We start from the raw sequence: 22,084 nt of genomic DNA, 5'->3' as shown, positions 1-22,084 counted from the left end.
TTAGTGCCATCAGTTAGTTCCAGTCGTGAGGTTGACTGCTGAAAGCTTCCATCCCTGACAGGCAGCAAATCCAACCCTCCCATTGTTAAGGGAATTTATTCAAATTGAATGCCCAAGCATTTTTAAAAATTGAGCCACACATGTGTCCTGAAAAGACAAATTATCTTTAGGATGCTTGGAGTCCTACAAAAACAGCTGCTCTGATTTTCTTACTCTGAATTTCTTTCTTTTTGTCTACCAGTCCCACCTGGCTGCTTGCCAATGAAGCTACTGCTTTAATCCAGGAGTTCTTATGGTACAAGATACTCTCATTTTCTTTGGAGAACTGGGGAGCTGTGGTTTTTCAATACTGTGTGTACTATCAGACTTGGTCGATGTATTGGTTAGTTTTCAGGAATCATTTTTCATCCTCTTTTTTAAACTGTGTGTGTGTGTGTGTGCACATTAATAGAGATTTTTCCAGATGTAAAAATGATGAAAAAACAAAATATAATGTTTAAAAAATGCCACCTCAACAGTCTTCCCTTCCAATTGAACTTCTATATACTCCTTTCACTTCTTTGTTTACTTTTCTTCCTCTGCATCCATCTTTACCTGGAGCAGGGGGTGGTAGCTCCCTGAGTTCCTAAACCATATTCAAGGATGTGGCTCCCTGGAGCCATATTTGAGCATCTATTGATCCTTTAAAGATGCTTCAATTCCCCAAGAGAGATTGTTCTTTCTGCTTTTTACATTTTAGTCCTTTGAAACAAGCTATATCTGTAGTAGTCCTACCCTAGCCCTGCCATTTTCTTAAAGCAAGCAGGATCTCTTTAGCAAATGATTGATAGGAGACTGTGCAAGGCTAGATGTGATTCAGTTGAATTGATTGTTTTTGAGAGATATAGATCTTCCAGATCCATTCAGTTGCTGATTTTCCTCCCTCCTTCCTTCTTTTCTTCCCTTTCTCCCTCCCTCCATCCCTCCCTTCCTTAATTTCCCCTCTCCTTCCCTCCCTCTCTCCTTCCCTCCCTTTCTCCCTCACTCTCTCCTTCCCTTTCTTTCTTTCTCTTTGTTTTTTTGCCCAAGTCTTTTCAGTTCTACTTTCATAGCTATCTTTCCCTTCTTGCCATTTGCATAGTGAGGACCCTAGTTCAGTATCTAATTCAGTCTCATCCTGAATATTCCAGTGGTTTCGAATTGGTGTCAGTACATTCAAGCCTATACTACCTCTACAATTCATCTTCCATATAAATACTGCAATAATCATTCTAAAGCATGGCTCTAATCACATAATCCCTGATTCAAAAAACTTGAGAGGCTCCCCTGGTGCCATTTAGACCAAATGCCATCCTTATTGGGTTTGGAAAAGCTTTTTCAGCAGAGTTGCATTAGTAGAAAAAAAGTTCACTCATGTACTTCACTAACACAAACATAGATTACATAAATCTATATGTATGTGTATATATATACATATATATATATACACATATTTATGTTATATATATTGATATATAATATATATATAAAACAATTTTTTTTTGAATTTTATTATGTCTATTTCTGCCATTCCAATTCAGGAAGACTTGCTCCTGAATAGGCACTATTGTTTTAGAATACATAATATACCTCAGACAAAGCTCGGACAATAATGGAGAATCAGAGTCAATATGTCCCTTTGGGTGACAGTGCTGGGCTTTGGAAGTGTGGGGAAATCCAGGACAATCCTTGATCTCTTCCCTCCCCAGACACTCCCTCATAGCTAGCTGTTGGCATTTTCAGGAAATCAGTCCTGATCTAGGATATTAAATGGGGAGTGGTTCTGGTTTAGGAGGCTGAATCATAGGATCCTATCCCTGGTGCTGAAAGGCATCTCAGAGGCCATTGAGCCCAGTCTTCTCTGTAAATCTATAGATGAGGAAACTGCCACTCAGAGAAGGAAAGCATTTTGCTTCAAGTCATACAGGTATCCAGTCATCTGCCTAGGGGCTGGGGACACTGCATCTCTTCCTGGATCCAGAGCTGGCTACCCTTTCTTTTCTTTTTTTTTTTTTTTTTTTAAGTTTTCAATTGGTGAGTGATTTCACAGCCTTGAAGCTGCCCTACGGAAGGAAACACTCTCAGAATTCTGAGGAGGGGCCTTCAGTCACTAGTGTACATTATTATTTGATTTAGAGAAGAACCTCTTGGGAGCACTGTGGAAATGTGCTTTCATCTAGAGAGCTGGAACATTTCCTGGATTATTGACAATATGGCTATTTTTTTGTTTTGTTTTGTTTTTTGGCAGGAGAGTGGGAAGGTAGAGCCTTCAAGGGAACATATTAAGAAAGACCACATTGTGCATATCTGGCCTCTATATTATTTTTACTAAATGTGAAGAGAGACAAAAGAGAAACAAGGAATATTAGGAAAGTAAAAGGCAGCTTTCTGTAAGGGACTGGGCAAAATACATATCTGAAAGGATCTGGATTCAAATTCAGCCTCTTAGTCTTCCTCATTCTTTGGACAAGCCACTCTCTAAAGCATTTAGAGTTCAAAATCACTGATCCTGGCATGGTCCTCTCCATGGGAGGTGCTCTTAGTAGACGTGCTTATGTCTTCTTGGTGAAAGGTAGATGTCTGAACCTGTGGGCTCATCATATAAAGCATCTCCTAGAATCCAGAATCATTTAAGGCAAAGTGGGAAGATGGCTCCCACCTCTTCATTTTTCCAAAGTGGGCATTGAAGCAAAGAAGTTTGTTTCAGGTCACAAGGTAATGTCTGAGCTGGGTAGGAGGACCGGTCTTACTGACCTCCTCAGTCTCATGGCCTTTGTTCTTCCTTCACCCAATCTCTACATCAGAAGTAGTCTGATGTAGGGTCCACTTTAAGAGGATGGAAAGTGCCAGGGAATGGAAAGATACAGTATGAACTCACCATTTTTATTTAGGGGATGAAATAGCAGGCTGGCATATTACTGTTCCACTTTGCAAAATGTGAAAATGTAAAGAGCTGTTTGCCAAGTCCCCTATTTCAATTGGCATAAAGACATGGCTTGTCAGAGAACTGAAAAGTTGGACCACTAAAGTCCGCTGTTTGGAATTATGCTGTTTCAGAGAAAGAGAGACAGAGGCACACAGAGAGAGACACAGACAGAGACAGAGAGAGACAGAGAGACAGAGATAAAGACCCACAGAGATACAGAGACATAGACTGAGAGACAGACACAGAGAAATACAAAAAGAGAAAAAAAAAAGACATAGAGAGAGACAGAAGAGAGAAAATGAGATAGAGGGAAAAAGTGAGTTCTTGTGGAAAGACTCCACACATAAATTGCCATAAATTACCTCTCTTAAATGTCAAAATAAGAAGCTGATCCTTATTTTTATGATATGCCTTGAGTGTATTAACACCCACCCTTCCCCCAGTGGAAGGGAATGAGTGAAAATCTCTATATCCAAAAACACATTCACAGCATCCCTGAGTCTAGAATAGCTCACAGCCCAGCTCCAGGATTCACTGGTGCTTCCAAGATGATTAGTGGAGAAGAACGGCAAGGCTTCCTACCAGTCAACCATAGCCAGTTAGTAGTTACTTCCACAGGGCCAAATCAACTCAGATCCTTCAAACAGCTGAGCACCCCTGCTGCCTGTGTGCCCTGACAGATCTCTGTGAAGCCCACTTCCCTTCTTTCCTATTGATGAATTCCTCCTGGAGCCTTCACCTGGTAGACAGGTGTGGGGTGGCCTGCCTTCATATTACTTCTGAAACTGTACCCAGATTTCTAGATTTCCCTATTGTTTTCTTTTATTAGAGCATTAGATCCTTGAGGGCAGGCCTTTCTTTTTGACTTGTACTTGCATCCTCAGCTCTTGGCACAGTGTCTGTTATGAAGCGGGCTTTTTAAAAAAGCTTGCCATCTTCTTATCTGTGCTCTCTTTGTCCTCTTTTTATATACTTCACCATTCTTTCTCAATCCTGTTTCCTGAATCATCATCCATATCAATTTCCCTCACTGCAGGTGTTAGATCTCATCCTCTGTCAACACTCTCCCATTTGTTGAACTCACCAGATGTCATAGGTTTAGTCTCCTTCTTCATGGTGATGATCCCCAGATCAACAGTCCCAAATCCAGTCCATGCCTGGCTCCATATCTCAGCCCTACAGAGATTTAATTTTGTGTTTCCAATTCCCTATTGGGCAATTCAAACCCTGCCACCTGAACTCTCCATGTACTCTCTATCCCCTCTCCACCAAGGAGCTCTGACCCTGCTGCTAGAACCCTGTCTCTGACATGTGAAACCAAGCCATCCCACCATTCCTTGGCTATTTCCAAACTGAACATATATTCTTACTTCTTCATTTGTCTTCTTCTCCCATTAGTATCTAAGTGACTTAAAATCCAGGATTCTCATATTTGTATCGGCAGCAATTAGGATAATGCTTGGTACATCAGAAGAGCTTAATGTTGGTTTTCACATTTATTTGTCCATTGCAAATGGGGGATAGCCCAGAGCTTTCAAACTCTGTCTTATCTTCCATAAGTAGCTCAATTCCAAACATGTAGACTTCCGTGAAGGGTCCATCCTGGTTTCTAGGTTCCTTATGTTTCCTTATTCTCAGCTTCTGTCACCTCCCCTGTCCACTCAGTAACCAACTATGATAAGATCTCTCATCACACAATGTCTCGCCACTCATAGAGGTCCAAGCCTACTGCAGATCCTTAGCACTTTTCACTCGAATCATTATAAGGCCTCTGAATCGGCCTCTCTGCCTCCAGTCTCTCTCTTCTCCAATCCATCCTCTTAAAATGAAGTGATTTTCTTTAAGCACAGCTCTGAACATTGCTCAGTAACCTCCAGTGGCTCCTTATCCAATAGAAACCCTTCTGACATCTAAAGACCTTCAAAATTGGGTTCCAATCTATCTTTCTACCTTCACCCACACCTTTTTCCTTCAAAAACAAACTAGCACCAGGGAAAGAGACTGAGCCAGATGGTACTTTCTCTCCTACTCTAGGTCTTTGCACTGGTTTTTCCCCATTTCTAGAATGGACTATTTTTCACTCTAGATTAGGATTTATTATATATAAAACTTATCTTTTAATATATGCATGCCTCCTGCTTAGTCATTCAGTCATTTACAACTTTTCCTGAAATCACACATCAATACCATCCATGGGATTTTCTTGACAGAGGTCCTGGACAGCAAGTACATTTCTGAGGACAGATTTGAAGTCAGTTCTTCCTGCCTCAGACACAGTGCTCTCTTCACTGAGTTATCTAGATGCCTCCTGTGCATATTGACTTTTTGCAATAGAATGTCCTTGAAGATGGACACAACTCCATTTTTGCCTCAGTATCCCCCTCTGTCTTGATATGATGTTTGATAAAAGAAGTCTGAGTTGAGCCTTAAAGGGAACTAGCAGTTGCAGAGGTGGTTGTAAAGAAGAAAAAAGCTTTTAGGCTATACCAGGGGCTCAGAAGATACTTTTTAGAGGCTGTTATATGAAATAAAGAGGTCAGGTCTCACTCCTCTCCCTCATTATGCTGTAAAATCCATTATCTGGCACTCTCTGTCAGTTGATCAGCCAGCTACCATTATTAAGCCCTTTCTATGTGGCAGACACTCTTCTGGGTACTGGAAATGTGAAGGAAGTGAAACACATTGAGCCTGCTCTCAAAGAGCTCACCTTCTAATAGAAACTGGCATCAACTAAATACAAATGAGTTCTGTACAGGGTACCTCAAAGGCAGTGCCAAAGGGAAGGAATTAGTATTAAGGGGAGCTGGGAAAGACTTCTCAGACAAGGTAGGAGTTTAAGATGGGACTTGAAGGAAGCCAGGGAACCCAGGAAGCAGAGACAAGTGGGAAAAGAACATCCCAGATACTGAACAGAACCAGTGGAAATTCACAGAGCTGGGAGACTGAGCACATTGTGTAAGGAAAAGCATGGAAATCAATGTTATGGGATCAAAGAGTACATTGAGAAGGGTAAGCTATAAGAAGCCTGCAAAGGTGGGCATGAGGTGAGAGGAAGGGTTTTAGAGCCCACACAAGATATTCAAAGGCATTGACACAGACTCTCCTTGCAAGCACATGAGTCACAAGAGTCAAAGAAGGGAGGAATAATTAATTTCCAGGCCAAAGAAAATAAATAGAGCTCCTGCTTGAACTTATAGAAGAGCTCATTTATAAACAACACTCCTCCTTCTCCCTAAAATAAGGTTTATGTAGCCTTCTGCTTCTTAGGCACATGCAAAATCATTCTCCTCATTGGTGTCCATTTTCCTCTTGTGGTTCTCTTTCAAGTCTTGCTCCAATCTACTTGATGTAGATCCTGTTTCCAGCGACTGCAGCAAAGGATAGTGGCTGAGATTGCTTTCCATCTTCTCTGGAAGCATCTACCTTGTTAGAGCAGGAACTTTGTTGTTGTTATTATTATTTTTTTTGTTTGATTGGATTTTGACTTTTTTAAGTTCTCAATAACTCTTACCACAGAGCCTGACATATAACAAGCAGTTAATAGATGTTGGTGAAGGCTTAATCAAGGAAAAACCACCTAAGAGACCATTCTGGCAGAGTTCTTCCTTATTGCCAGTATGGATAATAATGTCTTTATGCTCTACTAGCCAGACAGTGCCCCTCCCACTCAAGTGCACACCTTCTGTGGAGACCCAGCCTCAGCAGACTTCATCATTTTGTCCCTCAATTTCCTTCTAGGCTTTTGGGCAACAATTTAGCATATGATTCTTTTGCAACAACAACCTCTGTAGGGAAAAAAAAATATTCTGGCACTGTTACATTTGTTTCATCTTCTATCTTTGAATTTAAGTAATTGTGACATTGTCTTAAGGAAAAAAAAATAAAGCTTCCTCCATTTCACTGTTGTGAGACTAGGCTTTCAGTGAGTAAGAAGCTGAAGGTAAGACTCCTAAAAATAGCTAGTACCCCAAAAATATTCCCACCAGTTGCTGAGGGGCCCCAAGATCAGCTGTGCAAGATGCTCATGGTTAAGTAAAACATTAACTTATCTACACCCCATCTGATTTTGGGGAAAAGCTTGAATAAATAGGGGAAGGTAAGTTGGGAACCTAGCATCTGGGCTAGATTTATTGCCACTGTGAATTGGGGAAGGTCTCATGTTTCTAATACACAAACTAAAGATCTACTCAATGAGTAATCGATGAGTGACTGGAGGATGTGGGGAAGGAGAACACTTCAGACTCCAATAAATGGCAATAAACATGGAGGAGGGAACCTCCTCTATTTCTCTGATATGATCCTCAGCTATCTAGAATCTACTTCAAATTTCTCTGGAATTCTCTGTCAGACTTCCCTATTCTCACATTCTTAACCTGTAAAAGATAGTGTGAGAGATCTCTTCCCCTGAATCCCAGGGATCTCCTATCTATGCTCCTCTGCTTCCCTCTTTGTTTTGAAGGAAGCCAGTTAGAGGAAGAAAGGGAACCTTTTCTTAATTAAAATTATTCTCCCTTTTTTTCATCTAAAATCATTCACTTCATAACATTTTTTTTAGAGAGTGAGGGCTGTGACTGAGGTCCAGGGTTGAGAGGAAAGGATAAGAACTTTTATCCACATGAGGCAAAGAGTCCCTAAGATAAAGTCCTTAAAGATAACTACACATTGCATGTTCTAAACTGATATGTTTTCTTCCTCCTTGTGTGCTCCTAAAGCACTATGTTTGAATTTTGTCATTATCCCACACTGTTACTTTCATTGCCTTTCTTTCAAAGTTAAACACTTTCTTCAAAAAAATAGACATTGAGTGAAGAACCTAAAGAAACTCCCTAAATATTAAAAACAAAAGGAAAAAGCTCAGATTATTTCACAAAGTGATACATGGTGGAATGGATCACCAATCCCTAGAAGATATTTTAAAATATATGTTTTTGTGTGGTCATGAGTGCATCTAAAGAAGCAATTTCCCATACAGCCCTTCTATGTCTCATTTATCAATGTTCTGGCATGAATTTGAGAGGAACAGGATTTCCATGGAGTCTAAAATGTGTTTTCAAGGCATTTTCAAGTTTATTTTTTGAAAACTCTTAGGCAGGGACTAGCAGATCAAACTTTCCTCTTCATCTCTTGTTTAATTCCTTGTCCCCTTTGATGAGGGTGGTTAGAAATAACTCCCATCTCACTCCCTTTCCCTTTTTGAAGCAGTGATTGCTGTCTGCCATCCAGCCCCCTGTCTTCACTCTGCCACAGATGGTCTCTAATTCCCTCTCCCCAGAGTAGCCATGAAAAGATGCAGATGGTATTTTGGGAGTCTGTGTCATTAGACTAAATCTACTCAGACCTCTAGTTAGTCATCTCAGGGGATTGTTTGTTAATTTTTAAGAATTCCAAACTGCTAAACTTGGCCTGTTTTGCAGCAGCCAAAACATACGTGCTTCCCTCTCATCCGATATTCTCCCATCCTTCTTTCAGGCTGTAGAATGTCGACCATTGGCAGCTTCGAAGGGTTCCTGCCTGTGTCACTGAAGCCAGATGGAGATGATCAGCCCTCAGAAAGAGACAGTCTACCAACTGAAGAGGGGAGTTCAGGCAGAAATTCAGCACCCAGCAGAACGGCAAGGCAGCCTAGTGTGACTGAGTCAGTTCTCTACCCAAATCCATATTCTAAGCCACATGTCACCCGCAAATACTTCGTTACTCGGGTAATGTATCCTTGTTTCTATTTCTTAAATCACACTTGAGATTTCATGGGAATGGGCAGAAGGCCTAGGCTGGCAGATCTGAAAAAGGGATATACTCTCATCTAAAGAGGAAGGGTGACTGGATCAACATAGGTTGATAGAATTCTATATTTTGAATTAAAAGACCCCTCCGAGACTAACCCAAACTACACAATTTACGGGAGTGGAACTGAGGCCATGTCTCAAGTCACAGTTAAATAGTAAACCCATCATTCAGAGTCTGACTTTGCAATGTTAATTCATTGAATTCCTTATATTTCTCAAGTCTAGACCCTAAATGTGTTCTTCATCTCATTCAATCATTCACTGACTCAGAATATTGCATCCAGGACCATCTTCAGTCATCCTGATCTATATATCTAGCCACTGGACCCAGATGACTCTGGAAGGGAAAGTGAGGCAAGTGACCATGCCCAACCCTTCCTTACTTAAATCCAATTCATGTCCATGTCATGGCATCACCTCCCACATGTCTTAGTCCTCTTGAAGAACAAAGGACCAAAAGCAACTACAATGACAAAACTCATTCATTCATTAATTCCTTTATCTTACACTTACCAAGTATCTGCCATGAGCAGGTGTGCAAGACAGGAAAGAAATACAATATGATAGAGAGCATTTTAAGTTCTAACTGCAGAGAGGCAGACTATACACATCGGTGATTATAATAGACAAAGCACAGGAGGATTATTCTGAGAAAAGGCAAAAGGGCCCCTTCAGCTGAGGAGGAGGAGAAGGAGAGGAGAGAAACTTGTATGGAACAGACACCTAGGATGAGTCTTGAAGTCTCTCTGAATAACGGCAAGTCCTCAACTTGGAATCACAGAGCCTGGTAGTCTACCATGGAGATGTTGATGAAAGTAATGGTTAATCAGTAATGTAAGGAGTGACTGGAAATACAAAGATGGAGAGGGAAGGAGCAGAAAGAAAATTAGTCACTGCATTAGAACTTGGTCTATATACAAAAGCAAATGGCTGAATGAGTGGGTGAGGTGCTGGACCTGCTTTCATCTTCCAAATCCTGTATCAACCCTTCCTAGTGGAGAGTATTAGATAATTGTGCTGATACTTAGTTTCCTCATTTTTAAAACATGGCTTAAGATATTGAATAGTGCTGGAGTTTGAAATGAGATGAATTCTGCACATCACTGAAAATCGTCAAGTCTTCTCTTTGCACATATGTACATTTACTATATGTACACATGCAAACATATGCCGTGTGTGTGTGTGTGTGTGTGTGTATGTGTGTATGTGTGTGTGTATGTAGATAGATTTGGACTGGACCAAATCTGGAAACATATTGCTATAGGAAACTCCTCCAAATGAAACTTCCTCCATACAGAGGAACCAACCATCCAATAAATCCACTGATTAAGAAATATTTATTAAGCACTTACTATGTTCCAAGCACTGGGCTAACCATTGGGAATACAAGTACAGAGAATAAAACCATGTATTACATCCTAATGGGATTTAATAGCCTTTGAGACTTGTGTGCAGTACTAAGAGATTAGATGACTTCCATAAGTAACATAGACAGGATGTTAGAGACAGGATTTGACCCTATAGCTTTCTGAGTCTGAAGCTTATTTTCTTTATTTTCCATACTATACTGCCTTCAATCACACACAATAATATTATATGTGCATATAAATATATATTATATATATGTGTGTGTGTACACATATATATGTGGGTATATAAATTTTTATCTATGTTTTTATATTTTTGTATATTTAGATGCATATATTTGTATGTATATGCATTTCTATATGTGTATGCATTGTATTAATATATGTATATGATAAGATATGTATATATATATAGATAGATATAGATATAGATATATGTTAAGTCATTTTTCAGTTATGTATGATCCTTTGTGTTCCCTAGTATATAGGGGGAAAGGATAACAAAAATTCAAGTATAAAAATAGGGTATTTTAGTTTTTTTCAGACTGATTGTGCATTCAGGTTTGGAAATATTAAGTTTGAGGTGCCATTGGGACATGAAGGAGAGCTATCTAACAAAAAGTTGGAAATCCAGAGTCATCTACTGAGATGATAAATGGAACCTGGAAGAAAATGTTTGCCATGGGAGACAGTTAAAAGAAGGAAGAGAAGAGGGTCAAAGTCAGAAGCTCATAGACACTCAAATGGAAAGAGTTGGAAAGAATACAACATGTCAATAATGGAAACTGAGCCCAGTAGATCTTCACACACACACACACACACACACACACACACACACACACACACACACACACAGACTCAGACACACACACACACTGTGAAGGCAGTGTGGTATAGAAGATCGAGAAAACAAGCCTTAGAGTCAGGCAGATATTGGTCAAGTCCTGTCTCTAACATATTATCTCTCTGTTACTTAAAGAAGTCTCTCCACACAAATCTTTAAGGCTATCAGATCTCATAAAAAGTAGAAAAAGAATCAAAAATAGTCTTTCTCTCAATCTAAAGCAGCAGCAATCAAGAAGAAGGGATTTAATCAAATGCTGTTGCAAGGCTAAAGAAAGGGGACAGTGCAAAAATCATAGGGAATTAACAACAGCAATAGCAAAGAGATATTTCTTCCATCCCTGAGAAACTGTGCAATGGCAATGAGAATCAGCAGAACCAGTCCTTCTCCCTTCCTCCCTCTTATGATCCTGTCATCCTGCAAGGCTGAATCAGTCATATAGGGACAGAAGCAAACACTCCAATCTACCTCTACCTGGGATTCTGTGGCAGCAGAAAGAAAGAACATCAGTTTGTTTATTTTAATTTTCATATGTACTTGGGGAAGAGTGTTTAAAACAAAGTACCTGAATATACATAATTGCCTGCACCAATATTGCAAGGAATTATAATTGTGTCTGTGTAGGTACAAGTGGATCATCAACACCTACTATTTTGTAGGACACTACGCTGCACACCCACGCAGGTTTATTTTGACAAAATGAATCATAGCATCTCAAAATTGGAAAGGAACTCAAAACCGTACAGGGCAGCCCATACCTAGCCAAGAATCCCCATCCATCATGCCCACTAAGTGGTCTTTCAGTTGTTTTTTTTTCTTCAAGATATTCAGCAAGGGGCTGCCCACTGCTTCTTCAGAAAGCTCAGTCCACATCAGACAACTCAAAATGGAGGAGGTGTTTTCCTGATATTCATTTCTTACTGCTGATTCTATCACCTGGGAGACAAGTAGAATAAATCAGCTCTCTCTTCCCCAACAGACCACCATAATAAAGCCTCTCCAGACCAAATAGTTTTTATTCTTTCAGCTAATCCTCACATGCTGACAGTCAGTATCCTTCACTGTTTGACTTATATTCCTTTTTGCATTGTAGAACTTATTAATGTCCTTCCTAAAATATGGCATCCAGGACTGAGTACAACTGAGGGGCTGTTGAGATCAGAGTGTGCTGGAGCTGTCATCTCTGAAGTTCTGGGAATTAGGCCTCCTTCAATGAAGCCTGAGATTTTCCTGAGCATCACTGACTGCCATACTCACATTGCTACTTTATAGGGAGTTTGTAGTTAAATAAAAGTCCCAACTCTTTTTCAAGCAAATGGTTATCTAGCCACACTTCCCTGACATTGGACTTAAAAGGTGACTTTTTTGAAATCAAGTGACAAACTCCATTGGAGACTTCTTCCTTCCAACTTGACTTAAAACAATTAGTGGTTGTTGTTGTTGTTATTATTATTATTATTATTATTATGGATCTGGCCATTCCACTAGAGCCAAGTCCACTTCATAACTTTATATTTGCTATGGTTATAGCAAGAAGAAGGTCAACAAATAATTCCATGAATTATAGCTCTAAAAAAAATTCAAATAAGCAACAATCATAGCAACAACAACTAGCATTTGTAAAGAACTTCTTCACATACTGTTTTACACTCAATTCCTTTAATCCTTGCAACAATTCTGGGAGATAATTGCTATTATATCCGTTTTATAGATAAAGAAATTGAGACTGGTAGCAGAAATGTGACTTGTTCAGTGTCCATTTGTAGGCATTTGGATTAGGATTTTGAATTCAGGTTTTTCTGATTCCAAGTCTACCACTATCCACTGCATTGTGTTCCTTTCTATTTCAAATTCAAGAGAGTTGCTTTCTGATCTTGATGTCTGGTTTTTAGATTTATTCTTTATTGTAAATAAAAAAGGAATAGTGGTTGACTAGATAAGTTCTAAAACCACCTTTTCCCAGCCCTAAATCTATTATTCTATGACTGGCTCAAATTTGCTTCTTGCTGACTACATGCATTTTGGAAAAATCCCTTCCTATTTTCCCAGTGAGCTGAGGTGGTTATGAGTGCCTCCTATTAGGGAAAAGAGCTAGAGAAATAAAGATCAAGCTTAGGCAAAGTGCAGAATATAAAAATACAAGGACAATATGGATTCTTCTTTAAAGCAATATAAAGTAGAAACATTACATAATCAAAATGTTATAACCAAGTAAAAAATCTTTGTAAAAGATGACAAAAACAGTAATCTTGAGGTACACACAATAGGAAGTTAATGGGCTTCCTACTTTGAGATGAGATGTATCAAACCAATCAGAAATTATGAATCACATGATCAGACATGAAGAGACCAGCTGTCAATAGTATAGAGGAAGAAACTGAAGTAGAGAGAAATTAATTGACTATACTAGGGTCACAGACTTTAATCAGGATTTGAGTCCTGACTCCCACTATCTACTGCACCAGGGCCTCTTAAACTTTGCCCACTCATGACCCTTTTTCCCTAGAGAAAATTTTATGTGACAAAACATATATACTAGGAACACAAATCAAACATTTACTGATTATAAATCATAATTTTGTGACCTCCACATTCACTTATGACACCCACAGTTTAAGAAGTTGGGATCTATGCCATTCCAACACAATGGAAAATTCAGAAAAAAATAATATTCTAAAATTGTGGTTTGATTGGCCACGTGTCTAAAACTTACCTCTAATCAAAAAGTTGATCTTCCCTTAAGGCAGATGAAAATATTGAGGTTGATTTAGATTCTTAAGGACAAGTGTCCTTATTAACAGTCTTAGGATAATTACTCAGAGTCAGTTTTGTAGGGTGGAAGTAGCAAGGGGAGGGGGGATATGCTATTGATGGCAGCTCTGAACTTGTTTTTTCTTCTACTTTCCTTTAACCTACCCTTTCCCATTTTCCTTCTTTTTGATTATTCTGCTTCTATATTTAGTGGGGAGAAAGAGGAGAATGTACCTAGAGACTCACCAAGGACTCTGAAAGTAGTGATGAAATCTGAATGGGTGTGAAGAATTGATATTAATTTGATAGTAGTGTCTGGCTTGGTCTGTCTGCTCCTCTCACATTTGAAAAAGATTACATTGGGAACTAAAAGCACCCATTAGTCAATAAATAGTAAAGAGCAGTAAGTGCCCAAAGTCTTTATCAGTCTTGGCAACACAGAAGTCAATGATATGGAAGAGATATATGAAATTCAAGAATAAATATTTACGAACAGGACATCCCAAGGTAAATCAAGTATATTTCTGAGAAAGTAAGATTTGGGCAGCAAGTCAGACAGATTCTCATCTATTTCGTTCAGTCTGCCCATTCAATGTTGAGAAGTAAATCTGTTAACTGGCTTCTATCATGGGCCTTTGTTTTGTTCCCCAAAGCTTGCTTCTCTAACTCACTGAAAAGAGTTTGAATTGGCTCAGAGTACTTCTTGAGAAAGAAGTCCAACCCTTCATGATCATGATTCAGATTTGATAGACAAAACCAAAGGTTTTTAAGACAGTGAGGTAAGAACTATAGATCAAGGCAGGTCTTGTTCGTGTTCTCCAAAGACAGCCAAGGGTTGTCTTTCAAATGACAGGGAAGTAAACTCATGAAGTGACTGAGAACACTTAGATAATGGGATTCATAGCCCGGAGAGGTCATCATGGAAAAGCTACAATGAGACTTTCAAGACTGAGATGAGATCATACTGGCAAATTTTGGACAGTGCCAAATGCTGATTGTGTGACAGGCCACTTGGCCAAAATCACACACTTAATGGATGTGAGGACAAACCAACAAGGGCATCCCATATGTGCCACAAATCTGTTTGGACAGCCCTTTCTCACTGTTTTAGCTCATTTGCTATTAAAGCTTAAATAAAGCTAATGCAAGCCTCATGTCTTTTTTTGAACAAAAGTACCACTCAAGGCTAACGACTCAAGGTATATTATGATAATCGCTTTTCTTGTGGAGACTGATATTCCAAAGCAACGTCTTATGAAAGGAACAATACTCGAGCCACATGGGGAAAGATATTTTTAAACTCCCTGTAGGACTCTATATTTGTAAGATACCTTATCAGAAAATTGAAAGAGATTGGGGATGGGGAATTATCTCTAAATTTATACTTAAGAATGTAAATTACATACAAACTAATGGGACTAAAACTATTTGATCTTTTAATATTTAATTAACGGTTCCCCATGGCCTTTTTATAGCTCATGTGCCATTGTGAGTTGGGAGAGTTTAATAAGCAGGTTTGGGGCTCCCCATTGTGCTGTGAGATAGCTCTGCCGCCATGACACTGATTTGGCTGGAGTACTTCCCCTCTTTCTCTCCCCTCTTCTTTCTCTGAGCCCCCCTACTTGCAACTGTCTACACAGGTATCTCCTTGGTCTAAACCTCTGACAATTGAGAGGGTAGGTGGCTTCCCTACTCCCCTATCCATCTTATATGGTATGATAACATGATGATGGCTGTTGATCCTTCTGAGAACAGATACTCAGCAGGGTCAGCAAGGCTCCTGCTTGAAAGAGAAATGATCTGTTCCCTCCTACCCTCACCCCAGAAAAAGAAAAGTTTTAATAGACTTTTCTAATCATAACTTATTTTCATGAGATCTCGTTGACTCATATTATGGTCGTCCTTAAAATTGCTGTTGTTGTTTCAAAGATATTGCTTATTAAAAGGTCTTATTATTTATGGACTCACAGGGAGATTTCCATTCTGGAATATATCTATAAATGAGACAGCTTAACTCTGAGAGAAGGGCTCGGCTTAGAGATAAGAAGATGTATATTCAAAGCCCACAGCTTATACAAGTCCTAAAACCTCTCTATGTCTAGTGTGACACTCTAGAACTTATGAGCTAAGCTATAGATTTCATCTACCTAGGTGATGGGGAAAGAACGAAGCATCAAGTCTATGGCTGAACATCATTTTAGAATTCTACCAGGCAAATGGTCCCCAAGCTTGTGTGTGTGTGTCTTGGTCCACTTTTGACAGTCTGACAAAATCTACAGAGCCCTTTGCAGAAGAAGGCTTTTAAAAGCACAAAATAAAATATTGAAGGTTACAAAGGAAAACAGATACAAAGAATTAGTGCAGGTAGATGGCATGATGGATAGAGTGATGGGCTTAGAATCAAGAAGACCTAATTTTGTAGGCTGAAGATCTTCTAAACTTTTCTCAGGCATTCATTAACTGTATGAACTTGGGAAAGTTACCTAACTTCTGTTTGCCTCAATTTCCTCACCTGTAAAAAGAGCACCTACCTCCCAGGATTTTTTTTTTGGGGGGGGATCATATGAGATTTATAAAGTATTCAGAATACTTTCTCCTTGCACATAGTACATGTTGTATAAATGTTAGCTATTTTTATTTTTAAATATAGTTTTTTCTCTCTCCTTCTAAATATATTTCTATATAACACACATATGTGTGTATGTACATATGTTTGTGTGAATGAACACATATACAAAGAATCTTCCCTATGGTGGAAATGGTATGATGCTGAAATCCTAATTTAATTTCACTAATGGTCAAGAAAATACCCAAAAGATGTTTATTTTCTTTGAGAAAGCACTTTGATGTGTTCTCTTCAGGTGATTTTCTAGGAGTAGTGACAGGCTCCATCCCCAAGCTAACTAATACTTCCATGTCTAAGAGAAGACATGCAGCTTGGGAGATGGGAGTGACTTTTGTATTTTGTAACTGGTCTGACTTTGCTACAAATAGTGAATTGTATGAGGACATAGTGTGCCTGTCTGGGGTTGATTCATTTAATCCAGCTGCAGTGGCAGGACAGTGGACAGCATGAGTCTGGGGGGATTAGTTAAAGTCTGAGCCAGAACTAGGAAAGGGGAAGAAATCTGAGGAGCAAGAAATATAATGGGTCAGACTTAAGGAATGACCAAGAAGCGAGTGGTCAAGACAGATTATAGTAGGAGGGAGCGCACACAGACATGGCTGGGGGGCAGAGTTAGATTATATTTCAAAAGTGTTTTATTGGGCTCTGGCAGAAAATGAGCCAGAGATTTGGCAACCAAGTGCAAACCGGGTGATCCGAAATCTTAGGCAATTGTCAGAAACCCAGAGGGTCAGAGGGACTCAAGGAAAAAAAGTCGAGAGAGAGAGAGAGATCTTGCCAGAAGCAATCAACTGATGTCTAAGCTAAAGAAAACAAGATTTGGAGCATGTGTTCTAAGGGTAGAGATAACTGACTTGAAGTCTTTGAGAGAAAGTCTTATGTTAAGCAGAGATTCTCATTGGTCTGCTGGGTCACAGAAGACAGAATTATGACTGTAAGAAGCTAAATTATGTCCCAGTTTTTTTTTAATCTTTCTAATGATTTAAATGGGCTTTGAATGAAATGGATTGTCTCAAAAGGTAGTGAGCTCCCTGCCAATGGAAATATTCAAAATTGACTTTGATGACGGCATCAAGAAGTTTTCTCTTGCTTTTATTAGAGTCATCATCAAGCTGATCATCAAGATGTGTTCTGGAGGAGGAAGATGGAACAGAAAGAAAGCAGCAGTCAGTAGACAATAGGTCACATAGTTGAATTTTAGCAACTTTAAAAGTAGGAAAGAAGGGCACTCATCCAAGTGTGCAGGGATTTATTTTATGAACTATTCTTTGTTTTTATTAGATTAGTCCCAAGGGGCGGTCTGGGGTGAGGAAGTTAAGCAGCTTACCCTGGCTCACGCCACTGAAAGGGGCAGTGTGAAAAGGACTCATTTCAAATTAATCAGTATATATATGAAGGCTCACTTACTCTTCATGTCTAGAATGGCTTCTCTCCCCTACCATATTTATTCTTCTTTCTCTTTGCTTCCTTCTCATTATTGTTGTTGTTCTCCTCCTCTGTTTCCTCCCCTCCTTCTGTTTCTTCCTCCTCCTTCTTTCTCTTTCCATATCTCTATTTTGTTCTCTGTCTCTTTTCTTTTTATCTCACTCTCTCTCTCTGTTTCTCCTATTCCATTTTAACTCTCTCTTCACATCATGTGACACCTGATACTTATTAGCCGAAATAAGCCAATTCAATTAAACAAATCCCTATTAATCACCTGCCTTATATCCTCTACAGTGTTGGGTTCTAAGGATGCAAAGATAAAACCTCTTCTAATCCAAAGAATCTTCTATACTAACATGAATATAGCACAGATCGTTAGAAGAGAATTTCAGCAATGAGAACTTGTCCCTGAAGGGTGTGAGAGGGTGGATCAATAAAGGTTTTGTGAAAGAGGAGACTGTAGAGCTAATCCTTGAGGAAATAGAGTCATTCAGACATTCAGTGATGAGAAGGGAGGGCATTTCAGACAGGAAGTGAAATGGTACATATGAAGGCTTGGAGATAGAGGAGACAAAATCAGCTTCTGGTGAGAAATACATGTTTGGCCTAATAGGAACTTGTAGAATTTGAAGGAAAATGTGGTACAAAAGCAGAAAATAGGAAACAGATTGCTGAAAGGCTTTGATGTCAAGCTATGGTGTTTATATCTGTATTGCAGTATGGGGACAAGAAAAGCCACTGAAAATTGGGGATCAGAAAAAAGAGGCCTTAGGAAGACTCATCTTAGGAAACCTTTTTTTTTCATAGGCATGTGGGGAGGAAGAGGGGAAGAACTAGAGCAGGAACTCTAATGAGGAAGCTGTTAAAATAGTCCTAGTAAAAAGTGATATTGTCCAACAGCAGTGTGGGGGCTGTGTTTGGAGAGAAAAACGAAGGAGTTATATCTATTATCAATCTAGCTCTCAAAAAGTCCTTAAATGTCATAAGTCCAATCTTATTTTTTCAGATAAGGAAGCACTCAGAGAGACTGAATGAATTGCCCACTGTCACACAGATGATTATCATTAGGCTGGAATTTTGAACACAGATTATTTAACTCCAGAGTCAGGGAGCTCTCCAATGTACCACACAGTCTCCCACTGTTGGAGGAGATGTGACGGGATTTTACAAAACATGGGACTGAGAGGCGAATGTGAAAAATATAGAAAGACCTCTGTCATTACTAGTTATTTTAACAGGATGCATTCATCACAACAGTGAAAAACTACTGGCTTGTCATGGGGGAAATTTGGTTCACTTCAGTCACACAAGGTGACTTTTAAAGTGAATAGTAATAATAACAACAGTGATATGATGTTAAGAAAAAATTGAAATCATAGCAATAATTATAATGATAAGTCAATTTAAAATACTTTAAAATAAACAAATTGCTGTATGCCCATTTTCTTCTTTGAAGTTGACAGTACCCCAATTTAGCTTCAAAGTCCAATAATTTCTTTTAGATTTGAACACACCATCAATTTCTATGAGGCAAGATATGATGCTATTTGTGCAAACTGCTTGAGAAGAGGCTACTAATGTAGTGATCCATTGTACTGTATCCACAGTGTCTGAATCTTTCTTCTTTCAGCCAGGGGCTATGGAGACAGCCATAGAAGATTTAAAGGCCCATGTTGCAGAGACGATGGATGAAGTCATTCAAGGTTTCTGGCTCTTAACAGAGTGAGTAGCTGCCTGGATCATCCTTGGGTAGTTGAGGGTTTTCATGATTAGGTTATGTTAAAGTATTGAAAGGAAAGAAAAAGAGGCTGTTTCTGGCAAATATTAGCCACAATTAAAGCTGTAATTAGAGGTCAGAAGTTCACTGGAGCTATGTGACTGAGAATCAACTATATCAGTGTTTTAAAGGAAGTATTACCCAAGCCTCTGGTGCACAGGCTTGACTATCTAACAAACACTTGCAACACAAACATGTTTCACAATGAGTAAATGAATAGTAAAAGTCTTAAAGTTCTGGTAAGCATGGTACTGCCCTTGGTTTTGACTTCCTGTGTAAATTACCTAAATGCCTAAGGTTGAACTCCTCCAAGCCTGCTTTTCTGATCTCATTGCTCAACAGTCCTTCCCCCTTCTTTCTTCCTCACCTTTTTTCTCTTTCTTCCATTTTTCCCTTCTCCTTTTTTCCCCCTCTCCCTCCCTATCTTCCTTTATCTCCTCAAATTGTCAATTCTCATGTATATTTTCTGTTTACAAGCCCTTCCTGGAAACTCTTTGTATAGGGACATGTTTTTCTTTGCATAGCTAGATCCCCAAATGGGTCATGAAATATAGTAGATTTTGAACTAATGTCAATTGCATTGGCTAGGATTGTATGTCAAGGAATCTGAAATAAATATCAGCATTGATTGGGAAAGAACAACAACAATGAATATTAATATTGTTACTAATAGGCATTATTATAATAATGATGTCTTGATGGTTTAAAGTTACTTTGCAGACAGTAGCTTATTTAACTCTTAACCTTTAACCTTGAAGAGTGCTATAATTAAGTTTATTTTATAGGTGAGAAAATTGAGAACCAGAGGTATTAGATGATTTGTCCACCCATGGTCAAACAATAACAGTATCTAATATAGAATTTGAATGTTGGCTCCCTTGACTTCAAGGCCAATGTCAAGTTAAGCTATCTTAGGCTCAGTTAGTGCCACTCTACTGAAAATAAATTTTCTTTATTTAGTTAAAAAAAACACAGATATTTGGTCAGATCTAAATGAGATCTAGATGTGAATTCAAGTTCATAATTGACAAGAAATTCCAATCTGAGGAAAAATGGGTATGGAGTTGGGGAGCATCAAAAGCTAAGCCAGAAAGATTCAGTAATGCAGGGCAATCATGAAAGAGAAAGACAGGGAAGGACTGAGGTATGGCTTGAGGTATGGGCGAAGGTGATCAGTTCTATAGACAACTCTAGGCCAAAGACTTGGGTGAATAAATGCCTCCACTTGCACTCATCTCCTCCAGACTGATGCACATCCCAAGAAAAGGTGTTTTTTCTTCCAGCTTCTCCTTAATGTCTATTACTGGACATAGCAATATGTTCTACTTCTTCTTTATTATAACATTCCTGGCAATTTTAATTTTTCCTCAACCAGAAATCAAGGTTTAGAGTAAATATACTAAAAATTGAAGAAGAGAGAGAATCAACCCTTTCTCCAAATGTCAGAAAATTTCAAAATGAGGCCTCAACAATTTTCATGATCCTCTCTGAAACTCTTTTTTTTTTAATTCTAAACTCTCTAAAGCAATAGATGAATGAATCCTATGAACCTTAGGTGCCATCTTGTTGCCATTAAATTTAACATCATTTAGTTATTTTAACAGGTTTTCTTTTGAGGAAGAGGGATTTATGATCAATCCAAGTGTTTTTGCTCTTCGGTACTTTTTAGAAATGGGTCATGGGTAGAAATGGTGATGAGATGAATAATTCTCAATCATCAGTAAGGCAGACTAATTCAAGAAATAATTAAAAAAATGAATAAAACACTTTCCTCTTTAAAATGGTCCTTGTAGGAGATACGCTATGGCCTCCTTCTCTGTAGTTTTGGGATTAATCATATTCCAGGAGCTTGGGTCATAAGATGACAATGGTTCAGCATGTGGCAAGTCACAGAACTGAATGACTTAGAAGGGATACTTGTGTAAAGAAAGGACTATCATGATATTTGGCCTTTTTTTCTTTCAAATATCTGACTTTACAAAAAAACAAAAAAATATATATTATGTATCTACAGAGAACTCACAGAGATCAGTGAACAGACATCCATTGATTACTCTGAGGGTAGAGCAATCTGGAACCTACCAAATTGTCTTGCTCAGAGTTCTAAACCTCAAGTATACCCTAGAAACTACCTACTCCTGCCATCTAATTTACTAGTTGAGCAAATCAAAGCATAGAGAGAAGAAAGGACTCAATCAAGTTTCAAAACTCTTAATTACTTCTATCCTTAACTCTGTGAAAGTCTGACTTGTGATTGCAGACAAGTCATTTCCCCTCCTTGGGCCCAGATCATTGATCAGTAGGGAAATTTTGCTATATGATGTCTAATCACTGACCTTACTACAGAGAATTAGAATCTGTGATCTAGAATTTAATCTTTTCCAAACCTAATTCAGTTGTTTATCAATTATTTGGATGGCGTCTTTGGCTCTCTCATGCTTTGGTCAACTTGACTTTATGGCAAAGCAAGAAGACAATGCAAGTATGAGATAAATGAGAAAATGATAATGGAACACTAATTCTAATCCCTCTAATTCCTATGATAATCCAGATATGGTGGGATGAGC

The 22,084-nt window shown here is 38.8% G+C and overlaps 1 protein-coding gene across 1 annotated transcript in view; it reads left to right on the top strand.

The window, feature by feature from the left end:
- Positions 1–22,084, top strand: part of TPRG1 (tumor protein p63 regulated 1) — a 148,862-nt gene that overhangs the window by 17,247 nt on the left and 109,531 nt on the right. The window contains exons 2-3 of the mRNA XM_051991657.1: positions 8,414–8,643; positions 19,371–19,462. Of these exons, the coding sequence (XP_051847617.1) occupies positions 8,422–8,643; positions 19,371–19,462 (314 nt within the window). The 5' untranslated portion in view covers positions 8,414–8,421. The remainder of the gene's footprint in view (positions 1–8,413; positions 8,644–19,370; positions 19,463–22,084) is intronic.

The sequence above is a fragment of the Antechinus flavipes genome, chromosome 3 (assembly GCF_016432865.1).
Source record: "Antechinus flavipes isolate AdamAnt ecotype Samford, QLD, Australia chromosome 3, AdamAnt_v2, whole genome shotgun sequence".
Classification (NCBI taxonomy): Eukaryota; Metazoa; Chordata; class Mammalia; order Dasyuromorphia; family Dasyuridae; genus Antechinus; species Antechinus flavipes.
This window is presented reverse-complemented; position numbering and strand designations above follow the sequence as displayed.